This window comes from Protopterus annectens, chromosome 3.part0 (assembly GCF_019279795.1).
Source record: "Protopterus annectens isolate FY-2018-M chromosome 3.part0, PAN1.0, whole genome shotgun sequence".
Classification (NCBI taxonomy): domain Eukaryota; kingdom Metazoa; phylum Chordata; order Ceratodontiformes; family Protopteridae; genus Protopterus; species Protopterus annectens.
In genome coordinates this window covers 215601257-215617710 of record NC_056731.1, presented here as the reverse complement: position 1 = coordinate 215617710, position 16454 = coordinate 215601257, and the positions used below count along the sequence as shown (strand labels likewise).

Genomic DNA, 16454 nt, shown 5'->3' with positions numbered 1-16454 from the left:
GCTTTCTGGCTCATGTTTCTAATGCTTTCCAGCTGCTTCAGTATTCTAATTTTTGCACAATCTGCAGTTCAACAGTCTTGCCACATTATTATACCTTTCAGTATCCAGGCCCTCTGCCATTAGTGTATCACAGCCAGCACTAAGATGTGCAACTGTTTCCAGTTCTGTTTTACAGAACCTGCATTTATCTGTTTCTCTAACATAATCAGTGGACTTTGTAATCCAATGTTTATGTAGTCCACTATTCTGTGCCACCAATGTTCGCCTTTCATCTTTTGTTTTAAATTCACCTCTCGTTAACTATTCCTGTGTTAAATCCTGATCAACATGAGTTGTTCCAGGAGTTTCCTGTACTTGCTCCAATATTTATGCCTTTTACACATTTCTTGCCTTTTCCTTATATTTATTTCATTTGCTGCCTGAGTTTTGTCTACTTCTGGTTTGATTTCCATTCCCGCTTGGCATCAGTATGCTTCTAATAACCTAAGCAAGGAAGTCATCTTATAGGTTTCCTTATGTTTTAAAACTTTCACTTTGGATCTGGTGAGTTCAGTAGATATGTATGCAGTTCCACAGTTGTAAATCTATACATGTAATCAGTTTAGAGGAGGCCCATACCTCCTTCACAACAAGGTGGTGTACACTAATTTTTATGTATCATTTGATAAGCGTGATGCATTTTTCTTGTTTTCCTGTTTTCCTGTCCAATTGATCAAGTACTTTTTGTGGCCAGTAAGTCAGCCCAAAACTGAAAGTTAGAACAGGAAGACCAAATTTGTTTATAGCTTGTACTTTGTTCCTTGATGTCAGGGCTGTTTTCAATATTAATTTTAGTCTTCTAAAATATTCTCTACTGAGTTTTGTACACATTTGTTCATATTTTATCATAAATCCTTCATTAATTCCAAAATATTTATACACTCCCTCCTGCTCAAGTTCCTTTATATCACATTCCTGTCCTAGACTGATATTTTCTTGGTTCTGCAGCTTTCCTGCTTTAAATGTTGCCTTTGCACATTTATCAAGACCAGATGACATTCTGGTATTATCTGACAAAGCTTTAACAATGTGCAGACATGCTTTCAGCTCTTCATCCAATGAACTATATAGTTTTAAGTCATCCACAAAAAGAAGGTGAGAAGTCTTTACACTTGGTGGTTTTTTGGAAGTCAGTTTGTGACCGTGACCTAATCTGTTAAGTAGACATCTTAATGGATTAAGGCCAAGACAAAAGAGCAGTGGTGATAGTCACCATGGAGTATCCGCCTTTGAATTTTTATCCCTGGGATAATTGTCCTTTATCATGGCTTAGTTGCAAAGCAGTCTGCCTCAGTTTCATGGTCACTGTAATGTATTTGATCAGTGTATGATGTATTTTTATGCTTTGGTAAGCACTCGTTAATCCATGAATGTGGGAGGCTTTCAAATGATTTTTTGTAATCTATCCATGACATACATCGATTTCCCCCTTTTTCACAATTTTCTATTCTGACAATATCAGCAAATGATTCTTTGTTCCATATGTTTTTTTTATTTATTTATTTTTTTTTTTCCCCACATTTTGTTCTATTGTCACGATTGAGTTTTCTTCTGAATGACTATAAACACTGTTGGCATCATTTCCACTATAAGTTTGTACATCTTTGGAAGGCAAGTTATTGGTCTGTAGTTTTTAAGCTGGCTTGTAATTTCACTCTTGAGGTGTATCGTTTTTCCTAGGCATAAGGTTGCTGCCTGTTCAGGATACGCATATAAGTAGTTCTTACTCGAGGCTAAATCTTCATGTAAAGATGTTATTTTGTTTAGCCAGAAGTTAGGTACTGCATCTTGGCCTGGGATTTTCTATTTAGAAGATTTTCTTAATTTTGTCCCAGTTTTCTCTAGCTGTTACTTCATCCCATTTCATACCCTGTACATTTAAACTTCTTGCTGTTTGTTTTACTACTTTTATCCATTCAGCATCTTTATATTACATAGGGACTTCATAAATATTTCCCCAAAATGTTTCTTTTTTTATTCTTTTTTGGTGGTGTTTCTATTCCTTTTGTTTTGTTTTCCATTTCTCTAAAATACTTTTTTGGGTCATCAGTGAATTGTTTATTTTGAACTTTTCCTTTATGTTTATCTGCATATCTTAAGTTGTTATGCCTGTGCTGACATCTTTAGTTTATTATTTGCAGTACGTATGATAGCTCCTGGTCTTTTCTGATACTGTGCATTGCTTTTATCATGTCTAAGTATTTTTGTGGATCTGTTCCCTCTTCTATACTCAGTTCTAACAGTGACACTTTTCTCATTTGCTTTATTGTTTTCTCGATTTGATGCTTCCATGATGCCATTGTATTTCTTTCCCTTTATTTCCGTTATTGTTTTGCATTTTTGTGGTAAGACTTTGTTACTAATTTAGCTGCACGGTAATATACCCTATTTACCTCTGTTATATCACATAAATTTATGTTAATAGTCTTGACTACTGTGTTCCTCTGTTTTATCAGACTTCTAACATTTAGAGTCTTGTTTACTTTCTGTAATCTATTTCTTTCATTGATCTTAAAATGTCTCTCCATCTCTTAAATCAAACATCTCTTCCCTTAGATCATTATCTTCTAAACTGAGGGCACACTCTTTGCTCACTGTTTCCTGCGGGCAACATCTTCCTGTAACATATTCTCTTCAGCTGCAAATTGCATCATCCATTGCTCTTTCATACGGGAACTCATTGGCCTATAGCTCTACAACATTGACTGAGTCAGAGTTGAAACTGTTTTATGCTCCTTCCATTGCTGTGCATCTCCAACTGAACTTTTGTATTGATTTCCTACTGAAGACTCCAGAACATCTTCATGTGGCAAATGATCAGATGCTTCCCGATGCTCCACCTGTTTCTCCTTAATTTGGGGACTCATTGTTTCATCATGCTGTGACAATACCCGAGTGGGATTTTCTACACTAAATCCTTTACTTTGCAGGCAATCCTTAACTTCAGTTTCTATTTATTTAACTTTGTCATTACTAATGGCCTTTTCTAATTCCCCCTTTCTTTCTTACTTTTTTTTATTATGAAATTTTCCATATCAGAATGTCTTTGCCTGTATTCTCTTCAAATATATATTGATTAGTTTTGTTTTCTCCTTTGCATAAATATTGCACCGTATTAAATCTTTTTCTTTCCTATGTCAATACTTCTTCAGATGTCTCACATTTCACCTTAATTTGGGGACTATAATGCTGTGACATAACTTGTGTTAGACTTTGTACACTAAATCCTTCAATTCACAGGTATTCCATGACTTCATCTTCTTTTTGTTTAAACTTCTACTTTGCTAATCTTGTGTTCTGTGTTGCTCCTTTGTGAGTTTTTTTTTGTATTGTGAAATTTTCCATATCCTGGTGCCTTTACCTGTACTTCTTTTCAAATTATCTTTGGAATTGCTTTTTTTTTTGTATTGATTAGTTTGGCTTTCTCCTTTGCATAAATATTGTACCATATCCGATCTCCTTTTCTTTCACATGCCCATATTTATTTTTTATAGCTTTCAAAATCTCTAGGTTTTGTTCTTTATATTTTCCCATTTCCTGTGTCACTTCTTTTTCCAACTGTTTTAAAGTTTCTTTGTTTTTGTAATGTTTTTCATGGATCTGTTGAACATAAATTTGCATTTTTTCTTGTGCAGGTATTTTTCTTTCCTTTAATTTCTCTCTCGGTCTTTTTGCATATCTTCTATCTGGAAATTCTGGGCTTCTTGTATAATAGTAATAGTCCATAATTTCTTTCTTATCTTTAATAGTCCACTCTGTCATCATTATAGCTCTTTTTTTGGCCAGCCAGTTTTTGTAGATTACTACTTCCTTCTACAATGAGGAGGGTGCAGCATCCTCCTCCTGCGTCTGGCCTAACCCTATTTGTAGGAATATTTCCATATCTTGAGGATTCTACACTGTCATTTTTTCCATTCCTGTCACTACTGCACATAGCAGGCTTGAGCACTTTTTTATCCTGGGACTTGTGCACCCAGCTGTCGTTTATTTTCTAACCTACCTCATTCCATGATATATGCTATATAAAATACAGTCTACATATCAGTGTCGCCTTGGTGAGATTTTTGTGAAAATGGTCCACCATATGAAGTTATTCACCAAGACTTGAGGGTAAATTCACTTCAAACAGTACTACTCTCATTTTCTTACTGATTTTTATCATCTTTCCATTTGGATCCCCATATGAACTGTTCCTTAAGGAAGTGGAGATAATTACTGAAATGTTTATTGAGAGGACTATGATTTGGTTTATTTGAAAAATAAGGCATCTGATATTATTACTAGGAGGAAAACAGAATTACTACCAGTTATTCAAAAGGTATTGACTCTCATGAAGTTGATAAATATGAAGGCGGTTATACTTATCCATCTTCTCTTTCTATTATACATATGTTTTTAGATAGTTCTTTTTTTTACTACAGTAGGTAGGAATAGCTGGTGAATAATGAAAGGGAACCCTGATTTGTTCTGAGTCATTGGTGTAGAACCTGTGTTTGTTTATAAGAAATATGGAAGTGTTAAAGATTTATTATTTAGGGATAGTACAATTTTTTTCGATAGACACAATCAAAGATAAAGGAACTTATCCTTAAGGAAATTGTAATACATGTAGATGCATTCACAGTGGCTCTTTTATTTTTTGTCACATCGTGATGTGATTTTTTTATACTAATACTAGAATCACTTGCGATACAAAAGGAATTGTTTATATTGCATTCTGTTTATTTTGTAGTTCATATTGCATAGGAATGACCACTAGAAATGTTAAAAAGAGGATTTTAGAGCATGTTTATCTTTATAATGCTTTGTATAGACATATTACAGATTTTCCTGAACATAAGATTTTATTTGGCCTTGAAATGGGGGGGGGGGGTAACTTTAAAAATAGAGTGGAAGAGCTACAGACACTATGGCAATTAAGATTACAAGCAGACAGATCTCCAGGACTGAATGGTAACATTAATATTAAATGTCTTTATTAGATAAACAACCTTGTAAGCACTGAGTTTTTAGGTGTGGATGTTTTTTGTAAATTATAGGGTAATGATGTTTTTCAGCTAACTTTTGTGACGTGACATTAAGTGTTTACATTTGTGATGTTTCTTCACATCTTGTTCTTTGAAGAAGTTCATTTGTATTTAGGACGAAAGCACTTAGTAAAATTATACTCTTCCTTGCCACAATTGCCTTTGTGTTTGCTCCTGAATGCTTTTGATAGAGAGCTGCTTCCAGGGCAGCTTCTCATTTCGTAAAACGACTGATCTACTGTGAGCTATTTAAACAAAGGGGCATACTTTTGCACTCCTTGAGCAGGGAGATAGTACTTGTCTGGCAGTGTGCCATAGACAGAAATGTTGTGCTTTTGGTGCTTATATCAATGGGCAGGTGAATGAGATGTCTGTCTGTTGCTGTATCTCCTGTCCTTTCTTGGAGCTATGGATTTAGAGGTTATGTCTGGCCTTTGTAGTCTGAAAATGGGAAACTCTTGAGATATACCTGTATCACCTAGTGCATTAGGGTAGATGGAAGACTATGGTGGGTGTACACCTCTCTCTCTGTATTTTATTGCAGTGGTTTGACTTCCATGGGTCAATGCTGGCACAGGAACATCTTCTAGTCCAAATCATAGATGTCCCTAATAAGTGGGATGATAGCTGATTTTACTGATGGACTGCGGGTGGAAACAGTTCTTCGTTTAGTCAGAGTGATACCCTGTACTATCCTATTCATTCAGCTTAAGAATGTATATGATGTGGTCAGAGTGCATTTGTCTTCAGTTTCTGTCCATGTTGAGTCTTGTATGGGGTAGGATTGTGGTCTGGCACCATTTGGGCAAGCAGCTCCTTAAAGGAATGCTGTATCTCCATCTTCCTTTGAAAAATACCTCCAGTGCTTGCTACTTGAACTTCATGATTGACAAGCTTGCCTGTGAAGTATTTGAAGCACTGTTGAGGTTTGTTTCTTGAATTTTTGTTCTGGTCTCTTGTCACCTGTGCTTGTCAGATGTTGGATTTGCAGGCCCTCATGTAGGAAAACTTTTGTTTTCACATGGATCGGGTATCCCTTAGGACTAACTTATACTTCCTCTCAAAAGTGGTTTCCAGGTTGTGCTGGAATTAGCCAGTTTGTCTCCTTGTTTTATTTGTCAGGGGAGAAATTAGGGCATAGAAAGTCCACACTTTGTCATACATTGCCAGCTCACTTATTACCTGGTGTGTCCTGGGCAAGTGAGTGTAAGAAGTGTGAACAGCTGTTCTTCACACCAGGGAGAGAAGGGCTTGCAGTTGCCAAACTAATCTTTCGAAAGTGAACTGCCAGTTGCATTGCCTTTGCGTGCACACACACACACACACACACACACACACACACACACACAGACACACAGACACACACACACACACACACACACACACACACACACACACACACACACACACACACACACACACACACACACAAAGCTGGTGGTTTCTGCTTCTTGCTTCCAAAAGAATCACCATTGCAGTTCTGTATACCTTGGTCACTTGATTGGTTGTGCCTACACTACCTATACTCATATATTATCTAGAATTTAATCTCAGGAGGGGCTTTCTTTGTTAAGTCAGGACTTCAGGATTAAGCTGTATGAAGTTTGCACCTTGGGCTGTCCTGTGGTTCCTTTCATACTGGTATTTTACTGTTTGACTATTTGGGATTCACACTGGCTGTAGGACCCATCTATGAATGACTTTAATATTGGATGTAACATGTATGCTCTTATTCGCTTATCAGAGAGTGTGTCCCTCCTTGATGGATGACAGATGCTGTCTTGCCTTCTTGCTATCCCATTAAGCATGACAATCCATCTCTCCATCCTTGATTGTTGAAGTTCCCTTGCTTGTTGGAATACTTCAAATGAGATGTTTATTTAAGGTGGGTGTGGTGATTTAAAGTGCAAGTGTTTTGGGAAATCCTTTTGGCAGAAGTGCTCAAATCTCAGGTTCTAAATAGAAACAAATATGCTGTGTTACTTTTATTGGAAGGGAGTCTACTTTATGAATTCCTGTAGTTCCTCTGATTTAAATGAGTTTTCCAATTGAAAGAAGAGACAGTTCAGGTGATTCCCATCTCAACCTGTTTATGACTTCTCAGGGAGAATGGTACCCCAGATTTTCCAGTGTCCTTTCACCAATGATGATTTTATTTACAGAAAGACATTGTGCTTAATATAGTATTCCCCAAAGTTTACACGCGGCAGTTTCCTTTCCTAATTGAGTAGTGTTTCATTTTAAGTGGTGAAGATAAAAAGCTAGAAAACTGCTTCTAGAAAATATTTATTGAATGAAGCAATTTTCCTGTTTGTGCCAAGCTGATAATTTGATGTTCTTTCATGTACATTTTTTCAATGGTTTTGATTATCTTTTGTATTCATGCGCTGAAGGATTGATTTTTTTTGAAAAGGCACCTTCTCTCACCCGTGTCTTCTACCAGCATCTCAGTTTGTGTAGATAAGTCAATACCCGTCCATCTTAAGTGTAATGGCAAGTTTAAGAATAAATCCTGTGGTGGAACACTCATATCAGTAAATTGTGTAACAAAATAAGAAAAATCTTGAACAGCTATAAAATGAAATCCACCACCCACCTCAGAAATGTGCTGAAGCAAACTAGTAACAATTTTTAAAGCATCCTTAATAAGCATAAAGTCAAGTATGGACTTAAAGTAGCCACAGATACAAAAGAGAATTATACATTTTTATTTAGGTATGTCAGGAAACTAAAATGCATTGATTTCATCCACAATAACATCACTCATTCCAACCCAGGAACATAGCAAATATCTTGGAAATCAAATTTAGTTTGAATTTTACCCCTCTCACTATTGCCGCTATGCAGCACCCCCCTTGAAATCAGTATAGAACAAATCCTTGAATCTGTGTCCAAGGCTAAAAAATAATATCTCCATAGGACCTGAAAACATACTGGGGTACATTCTCATCTCTCATACTCATCTTCTTTCTGCTTTTCCTGGTTAGGGGTCGCCACAGTGGATCACCTGTACGCTCATGATTGGCAGTGGAGTTCTACGGTGTTGAGTTGCCAGCCCGGCGCCCAACCTTCCAAAGAAGGCACACACATGCACACACTCACAAATAGGGCCAATTTAGAGTGTCCAGTCCACCTACAGCATGTCTTTGGGATGTGGGAGGAAACCGGAGCACCTGAAGGAAACCCACACAACCACAGGGAGGACATGCAGACTCCACACAGAAGGCACCCCAGCCGAGGATCGAACCAGAGAACCTCTTGCTGTGAGGCAGCAACGCTAACTGCTGCACCACCATGGCTGCCCATCTCTCATACTCATCAATGAACACTTTTCATCCTTAGCTTAGCCACAGGGTTTGTTCCAGTAGTGTCGAGAACTGCTTTTGCTATATTCCCCTGCACTTCTCACCTTGGAAACTATAGGCCCGTCAGTCTCACGAGCCTTGTATATAAAGCCATGGAATGAATAATATCTGATCTCGTAACTGTAGACATAAGCAGCATGACTGACCATGTCCCAAGTATTTCGGATTTGTGAAAGGTAGATCCCCCCCACACTGCCCAAACCTGCTAAGCTTGTTTGAAAAAGTTACTAAGGCAGTGGACAATGTTTTTTAACATCTGCTGCTTAACTCATTCTTGCCCAATCTTTTGATACCGTTCCCATGCTGGTATTATTGACAGATTAGTGAAGCTCAGTATAAATCCCAGCATTGTTCATTTGATTGCAAAATAGATTTCTGATTAGAACCCAGTTTTTAGAACCTAAATGGTGAAAATTGTGAGTACCCTTTCAGAATGTAAAACTGTAACTAACAGTGTTGCCGAGAATTTTTTCTACTGGATCTTCTTCTGTTTGATATTTGTTTTGCTAACACTCAAACCCAAACCTAAGGAATTTGGCTGTCCAAGTCTGTGGGCAGCTGTAAACTGGGTACTGTTATTTGATCCCTTTCTGATTCCACATTGCTCCACCAGGGGCTGGACTATGCTCACATCTAGTGTTGATAAAATAGTTTCAAACCAAATACTAAAAATTGCAGCATGGTACTGTTCAACAAGTGGCCACTTCCACCTGCTAGCATATAATAGTACTTTTCTACAGACTGACACTATTGTAAGAAAACTCGACACATATGTGAATAACGTGTACACATTTGACCATCATGTTTCCACCATAGTTAAGAAATCTATCCCAACTGAAATCTAAGGGAATTTCCTCCAAATCTAAGAATGTTGTTCTACTGTACACCGCCACTATTAGACCTGTTAAGTATAATGCCCCCTTTGGTATGTAACTAACAAAACATATTACCTCATGGAAAAGCTACAGAGAGTTGTAGTTAATAAAATCAAGTGTCTTAAAACCTTAGCTACCCTGACAGATTAGCTTGACTGCCTTTGTATTATCTGGCCTACTAGCTTCTTCACAGTGACTGTTTGTCTAGCCTACTACACCATGAAGAACCTAGCTCTGTCTGATTTCCTGTACATTAGCAGAACCAGCAGCATTTTAAAATACCCATTCTATGACCTTAATGTACATCAACAAATTCCCAAAACTTGCTGGAGAGATTTTCATATCTTCACACTTTCCCCACCATAGAACAAATTTCTAATGCATATCAAGCATAACAGTACTGTATAACAACCTTCAATGCAAACTTAAATGAATGGTTAAGTAACCACAAATTCACCCCAGAAACTGCCTATATGGCACTCCTAGACAAAAGATGCAAGCCTTGGTATCATTGTACTTACAACCCATTGATTCTGCTCTTTGAGAGAAATCTAAGTCAGAGCAACTTCTTCAGACCCCAAATGTTATTAAGACTGATAACACAAGAATGATTCATTCGCTTATTGTTATGGTGAGTTCCTCACACAGTCATACTTTTTCCTTTATAGTTCCTAACATTTCTGATCGGAAATGCTTAAGCAGTTGGAATATGTGTACCCTAACTGCAGTTAACAGCTAAAAGTAAAGTCTGTAATAGTGGTATGATGTAATGATTTTGTTTTGAACTGTTAATTTTTTGTATTGAATGGATTCTTCCTTAATAGTTTTTTTTTCCTTATGAATAACTTAATATTTTTTTTTTTTTATCAAAAAATTACATAACTATTGTTCATACAGATACTTATAATGGCTGTTTTTTTTTTTTTTTTGTAGATGAAGCAGATAGAGTTCCGTGAGAAATTCCGAATGCAGACAGCTTTCTCATTTGGTGCAGAATATCCATATGCTGTTATAGACAAGGTAAAAGACAGTGACCAACATAAAAGTCTATGAGGAGTTAGGATGACCATTCTGTCTGCAAATAAGTTGAATTATGAAGATACAGTATGCTTCATATTTCGGACAACACTGATTTTTTTTTTTTTGTCTTTATTTAACTTCCATTAGTATTTTCCAAACATTCATCGTTCCTTTTTACTAATAATTTTTCATAGCATAGCATATATTTTTCTAGATTTAACATATATTTACCATTCTACACTTTTATCTCATTGCATTTGAGTGATTTTATCTCGAGTCCATTGAATTCATTTTTAGGCTGGGTGGGCTTAGTTTTTAATACTGTTGTCCATTTATACTGAGTTTTAAGTGTTTATAACAACTAATGTAATTCATGGTTGTTCAGCAGAAGCAGGCAAATATGTCTTGAAATCCCAAAATGAAAAAACGTCATCTTAATAGCTTTCTTGTGGAAATACATTGATGAAGTGAATGACATGCCATTTATGTCTCTTATAAGCCACTAAAACAAGACCACAAGCAGGTAACATCTTATAAGCATGCTACTAAGCAGATGACATGGGACTGTATACTGAGGATATTCACAGAATGTTGAGCCTTTAGTTCCTGTCTGAACAGGTGTGTGAGTACGTTTTTGCATGTTTGTGGGAATGAATGTCAAGGTAAAATAATGAAAAAAGAAAAAAAAAAACAGCCATCAGAATCACTTACAATAGTGAGTGTGAGATTGCACAGTTTCAATAAGGGATGTATCCTTTTCACTGAGAATGTGTGCTCTCAAACTGAGAATAATTAAAGAGTGAACTTTGTTACACTATGGAAAAGTTTATTTTATTCCATTATATTTTCTTGTTTTATTTTTATTCAAAAAAGCTTAGTTGAACAATTCTCAAATGTTCTTCAGTATTACATCACATATAACAGCAGTACCTGATACATAGAACAATTCTATTACTTTACTAATGGCTTTCCTCTTATCCAGCCATAGTGAGACATCTTCTTGTTTTATCCATACTGTATTTTAACTTACCCCTCTAATCAATTTTCTTTTGCAAGCAAACTGTATTATCTTGCAAGCTTCTTATACAGACGTGGAATTCAAACTGTGACACAATTCAATGGCTATTTACATTTTAACCCACATTACCCCATAAAAGTTATTGATATCGGTGTTATAACCCAACTGTCTACTTTATCCTGTACTTCTGTACAGAGAACATCATACTTCCAATAATAACTCTGTATTGAATTATCCATAAACATAATATTCTACATATAGTGCAGTCCTATAGGTTCAAAAGTGTATACTGGGCTAATGGCTACAGGGACCTGTTTAAGCCTAACCATGTATTTCAAATTTATTTGACAAGTTTAGGTACCTTAAGATTATTTTAAGGGATATATATAGGGTAGGACTTTGGTGCTTCCTCTGCCCATTAGGAACATACATTCCAGATTAGGGGTGAATTTTCAGTTCCCCATCCAAGTTACACTTGAATTGGGTTAAGGCAGAAATCTGATGCACATGGATGGGAAGGCTTTTTAAGGAAGGGAGTTGTCTCTGAAACACATACCTGTCCCTCCAGCTACCATTTATGTCATAAGCAAGGACCATCAGAGCAGGATGCAAGGATGCCTTTTATGCTAGGCAGAGATCTCTTCCCAATAGTTACTAGGAGAATCAGTATAGAGATAAGGCTTTAAGGTGATCCATGCAGTAGATGTTATTTATGCCGTGTGTTCTTATTGTGAGGAACCCCTGTGGACATTACATTTGTTGCATGCACCTGGTCAGGTACATACTGGAGAGGGGTATTGTACTCAGTGACTGGTCTAATGAGAACCTAATACATGGCATGATAACTTCCTTGGATCTAGATGCCATACCCTTGCTGATAAGTTGCACAACACAGAAAGATTTCATCACTTCCTCAGGCATATGATGGTCAAGGCCAGGTTACTGTCTATATGCGTCCCCAAATTCCCAACTACTGGGTCTACTGTTAGGGATGTGTTATCAGTGAGGTAGTTTCCAGTGGCAGCAGAGTTCTCAAAGGACACTATTATGCATTTCTTGGCATTGAGTTTTAGACTGTGACCCTGGCATCAGTTATTTGTCTGAGTTGGTCCTTCTTGGAGGACATTAATGTTTTGGGGATTCTGTGACATTATCTAGTATGCAATCATCTGCAAAACCTGGACAGCCAGAGGCCCTTGACATTGGCCTGTACTTGAGAGAAGCAGATGCCAAAAAGAAGACAAGCAAGTCCTGAGGAACTCCATTAATGAGTGGCCTTTCTGTGGAGAAAGGCTTCCCCATCCTTACTACTTCTGTCAAATTTGAGAGCCAGCCAGGGACATAGAGATTTTTACCTAATTCTGTGAGTTGGTCTACATTACCAGAGTTGGGATATTGTATCTGATGTCTTAGCCAGGTCAAGGTAGGCAGTATGCATCATTTTGATGTAATCCATTGCTTTGGTGACCTTCTCTAAGAAGTCTGCCAGGTTGAGTTGGCATAAGATATCCGTGATGAAACCAAACTGGGTTGAATCCAATGTCTGAAGATGTCCAATGTCACTTTTAATAATTTCCATAATAATCCTTTCCATGGTTTTGCATATGAGACTAGTCAGACTTGCGGGTCTGTAGATGTTCTGCCTTTGTGTTGAGGGATGACCGTTGCAATTCTGCTTTTGTGCGGCATGAAGCCTGTCTGGGAGATACAGGTTCAGTAATTACTCCAGTGTCCTAATAGGTTGTGCTTCATGCTATTTAGGTGGCATTCTGTGGTATTAAGGCCCATTCTTGACCTTGGAGAGTGCATTAAGGAACTGTTCCCTAATTATAGTTGAGAGGAGAAAGTTATGTTCAATGGTATTTCCTGAGAGGTGACTGGGGGAAGAGCAGGGTAAAACTGGAACTGAATTTGTCAGCCAATAGATTTAATATATCTTCTGGTCCAGAGTGGATTACTCAATTTACAGTTAGTTCTGCACTTTTTTATGTACTGACTTTGAGGTTGTGGACATAGCTAAATAAAGCCTTATGGTTCTCCTTGGCCTTGGAGGCTATTTTTACCTCAAACTGGGCTTTGATAGACTTGATTTGCCCTCTGAGTTGCTTGTTTAGATTGATGAGAGAGTTTTTATCCTTCTGGGTGTTGCACGTCCTAATTTTTGCCATGACTTTCTTCATTTTGTATGCATCCTATTGAAGTTGTGATTCACCAGGGTGGCTTGATTTTTGAGTTTGTTATATGCTTATTCTTGGTAGGTGTAGCTGTCTCTATTCATCTATTGACATGATTGTACAGGATCTCTGTGTGCAATAATGTCCTCAGGGTTTGGGGGGGGGGGCTTGAAATTTTGCTAGGTTATCACTAAATAGTAGGAATCTTGCCTTAGAATAGTTCCTAAATGTTCCAGGAATAGCAGGAGTCCTGGGATTTACTTTTGTTTCAATGTAGGCCACTTTACGGTCTGACCTTACCAAAGATGACATCACACAGGGGGGGGGGGGTTGCACAGCATTCTTCCATGATCTACTGTGTTTTTGATGAAGCCCAGGAATCTCTGAGCTTGCAAGCTTAGAGTCGTGTGAGATTTCCAGTTTTTTAGTGGTGTAGTTACTCACTCATGTATATGGTATTGGGTTGAATGCTGAGTGTCTCCAGTAAGTGTAAGTATATGTTACTGGTTTCCTGGCTCACAGAGGGGGTCCTATACCTTGCAGGGATAATGGTATAGGACTTTGACTATGGTATTTGGGACAAGAAGCTCAAGCATATTATCCTGTTTGAAGAGCTGTGAGGTATAGTCATACCCTTTGGGAAAAACAAGGTTACCCCTAGCTACCATATAGGTGGCAATCCACTGAGCACAGAAGAAGTTATCAGGGACCTGGGGACCCAGGTTGACAGTAGCCTGTCATTCGACACCCATGTAGCTAAAGTAGTTAGGAAAACCTTCTACATTGCCCACCTTATCATGAAGGGATTCACATCTAGATCAAGGGAGGTCATAGTCTCCCTATACTCATCACTCATCAGACCAATGATTGAGTACAATGCCCCATTCGGAATGTATCTGACCCGACACTTGCAGCAGCTGGAGAGGCCACAAAAGTTCCTCACCAAAAGGATAAAGGGTCTCAAAATCTGTCCTATGCTGCCCGACTGAAAGAACTCCAGCTCTATTCAGTCGCCACGCTTGCTCAGAGGTGACCTTTGCCTGACATACAAGGCCATGTCAAACCCAGATTTGATGAATATGCTTCACCTCAAAAAATCTAGATCCGTCAGAGCCACAAGGGCGGGAGACTTAAACCTCGACACGGCTATTAATAGGACGTGCTGGAGGGATAGATTCATCACCCAAAGACTCCCTATGCTGTGGAACAAAATCCCGGTATATGTGAGGCAGAGCACCTCGCTGGCCTTGTTCAAGAGAAATCTTGACCAATGTATGGGAGATCGCAGATATACCCCAGGGATTACCTCAGTGTCACTGCTCGACAGAGGCACAGCAAAACAATGGGTATAGTTCCCCATACTAAAGGGGTGGCGTAAGCCACAAAACTATGGGCTAGGCTTGTAAATGCCCTCGGGCAGATAGCCTAGTATGAACCTATGAACCTATGAACCTATGTATGTTTGTTTCTGATGTAAATTGAGACATCGCCACCTTTAATCCCTGCTTCTGCAGTAGCTGGTCTAAATGTGTGGAAGGCTTCTCAGCCTTGCACTGCAGGTGTGCACCTTGGAGCTCAAACCATGTCTCTGCAACTGCAAAAACATTGGCAGAGAAGAGCATGGAAGAAATGGAGTTTCTTGTTCAGACTGCAAGCATTGAGCAGTAACACCTTTTAGATTTTATAGGGTTGGGTTTTGTTATCTGGGAAGATTTGTCAGTTTCACATTGCTTAAGAAAGACACAATAGGGAGGGCAATGTTTTAGTCAGTATTCAAAAGCGTAGTGGGGACAGGTGCAGATCATCCCTGGAAAGGCAGCTGTTGACCATATCCTCTCATGTTGACAAATATCATACCTCCTTGGAGTGACACCAAAAATAAAAAACAAGGCAATTATTAACGTCAGTCATTTTTGTTCATATTGTGGCATTGACCTTGGAGACTGTGAAATGCTGCTCAATGCTAGGCTCATAGCAGCTTACAACACACAGTCCATAATGTGTCTCTTCATATAGTCCAGAAGATATGTTTCAGATAATTTACACCCACATGGACTATGATTGAGTCAAACAATGACTGGAGTGCATGAGTGGTATGGTGGATTTTGGCCCCTGATAGGCAACTGACAGTTACTTACTCAGCCTGGTGAGTTGGATATCTGTGTGTCTCACAACAGAGTATTCTATGACCAAAATTTTGGATTGTGTGATGGCTTGAATTAAGGGCTTAAAAGCTGAGGGTCCATGAGATGTGGCTGTATGTGTTGTGGTGGGTATTGTTTTAATGGAGTGCTTTTGATACTGGTTTTTGGGGTTCAAGAAGATTACATTTAAAAGCTTTAGCATATGTGGGTCTATGTGTCTAATCCTTAGTAAGTGTGATAGGTGTAGTTTGTGCATTACTGACAACTTGATTGGAATTATGAGTAAATGAGAGGTTTGCCTCCAGAGACATTGTGTAAATACATCTTTCACATGCCTTATCATTTTGCTTAAGAATTAGTTGGTTGTCAGTAAACATGAGGCAATTTCCACATTGCCTTAGGATGCCCATACCCACCAAGCTTGCAGGAGAGTTCACATCCATAGTTAGAGGCCCTTTTTCTCTATCAGAAGGTTCCTGAAGGAGTATAGAGTAAAAAAAAAAAAAAAAGAGTATTTAATACAAAACTTTAGGGGTAATGCTTGTCACTGGCCAAACTGTTTCTCTTTGTGTGTCTGGGGAAGTTTCAGGAGTAGTTTTTATAGGGAAAATGTCAGTAGTAGATGCTGGTGTCTGTACAGGACACTGTTAAAACCCACTGCACAATGGGCAGCATCACACAAATGTGCCAACTTTATATAGGCAGAGAAAACTGACTAAACATAAATTAGCCTTATGGCTATTCGGGGGGGGGGGGGGGTTATACTTGAACATATTTTCATGCAATTCTCAG

At 38.2% G+C, this 16454-nt stretch overlaps 1 protein-coding gene across 1 annotated transcript in view; it reads left to right on the top strand.

Moving 5' to 3' along the window:
* DNAH11 (dynein axonemal heavy chain 11) overlaps nt 1-16454 on the top strand; it is a 4606558-nt gene that overhangs the window by 987637 nt on the left and 3602467 nt on the right. The window contains exon 20 of the mRNA XM_044065542.1: nt 10240-10326. Within this exon, the coding sequence (XP_043921477.1) occupies nt 10240-10326 (87 nt within the window). The remainder of the gene's footprint in view (nt 1-10239; nt 10327-16454) is intronic.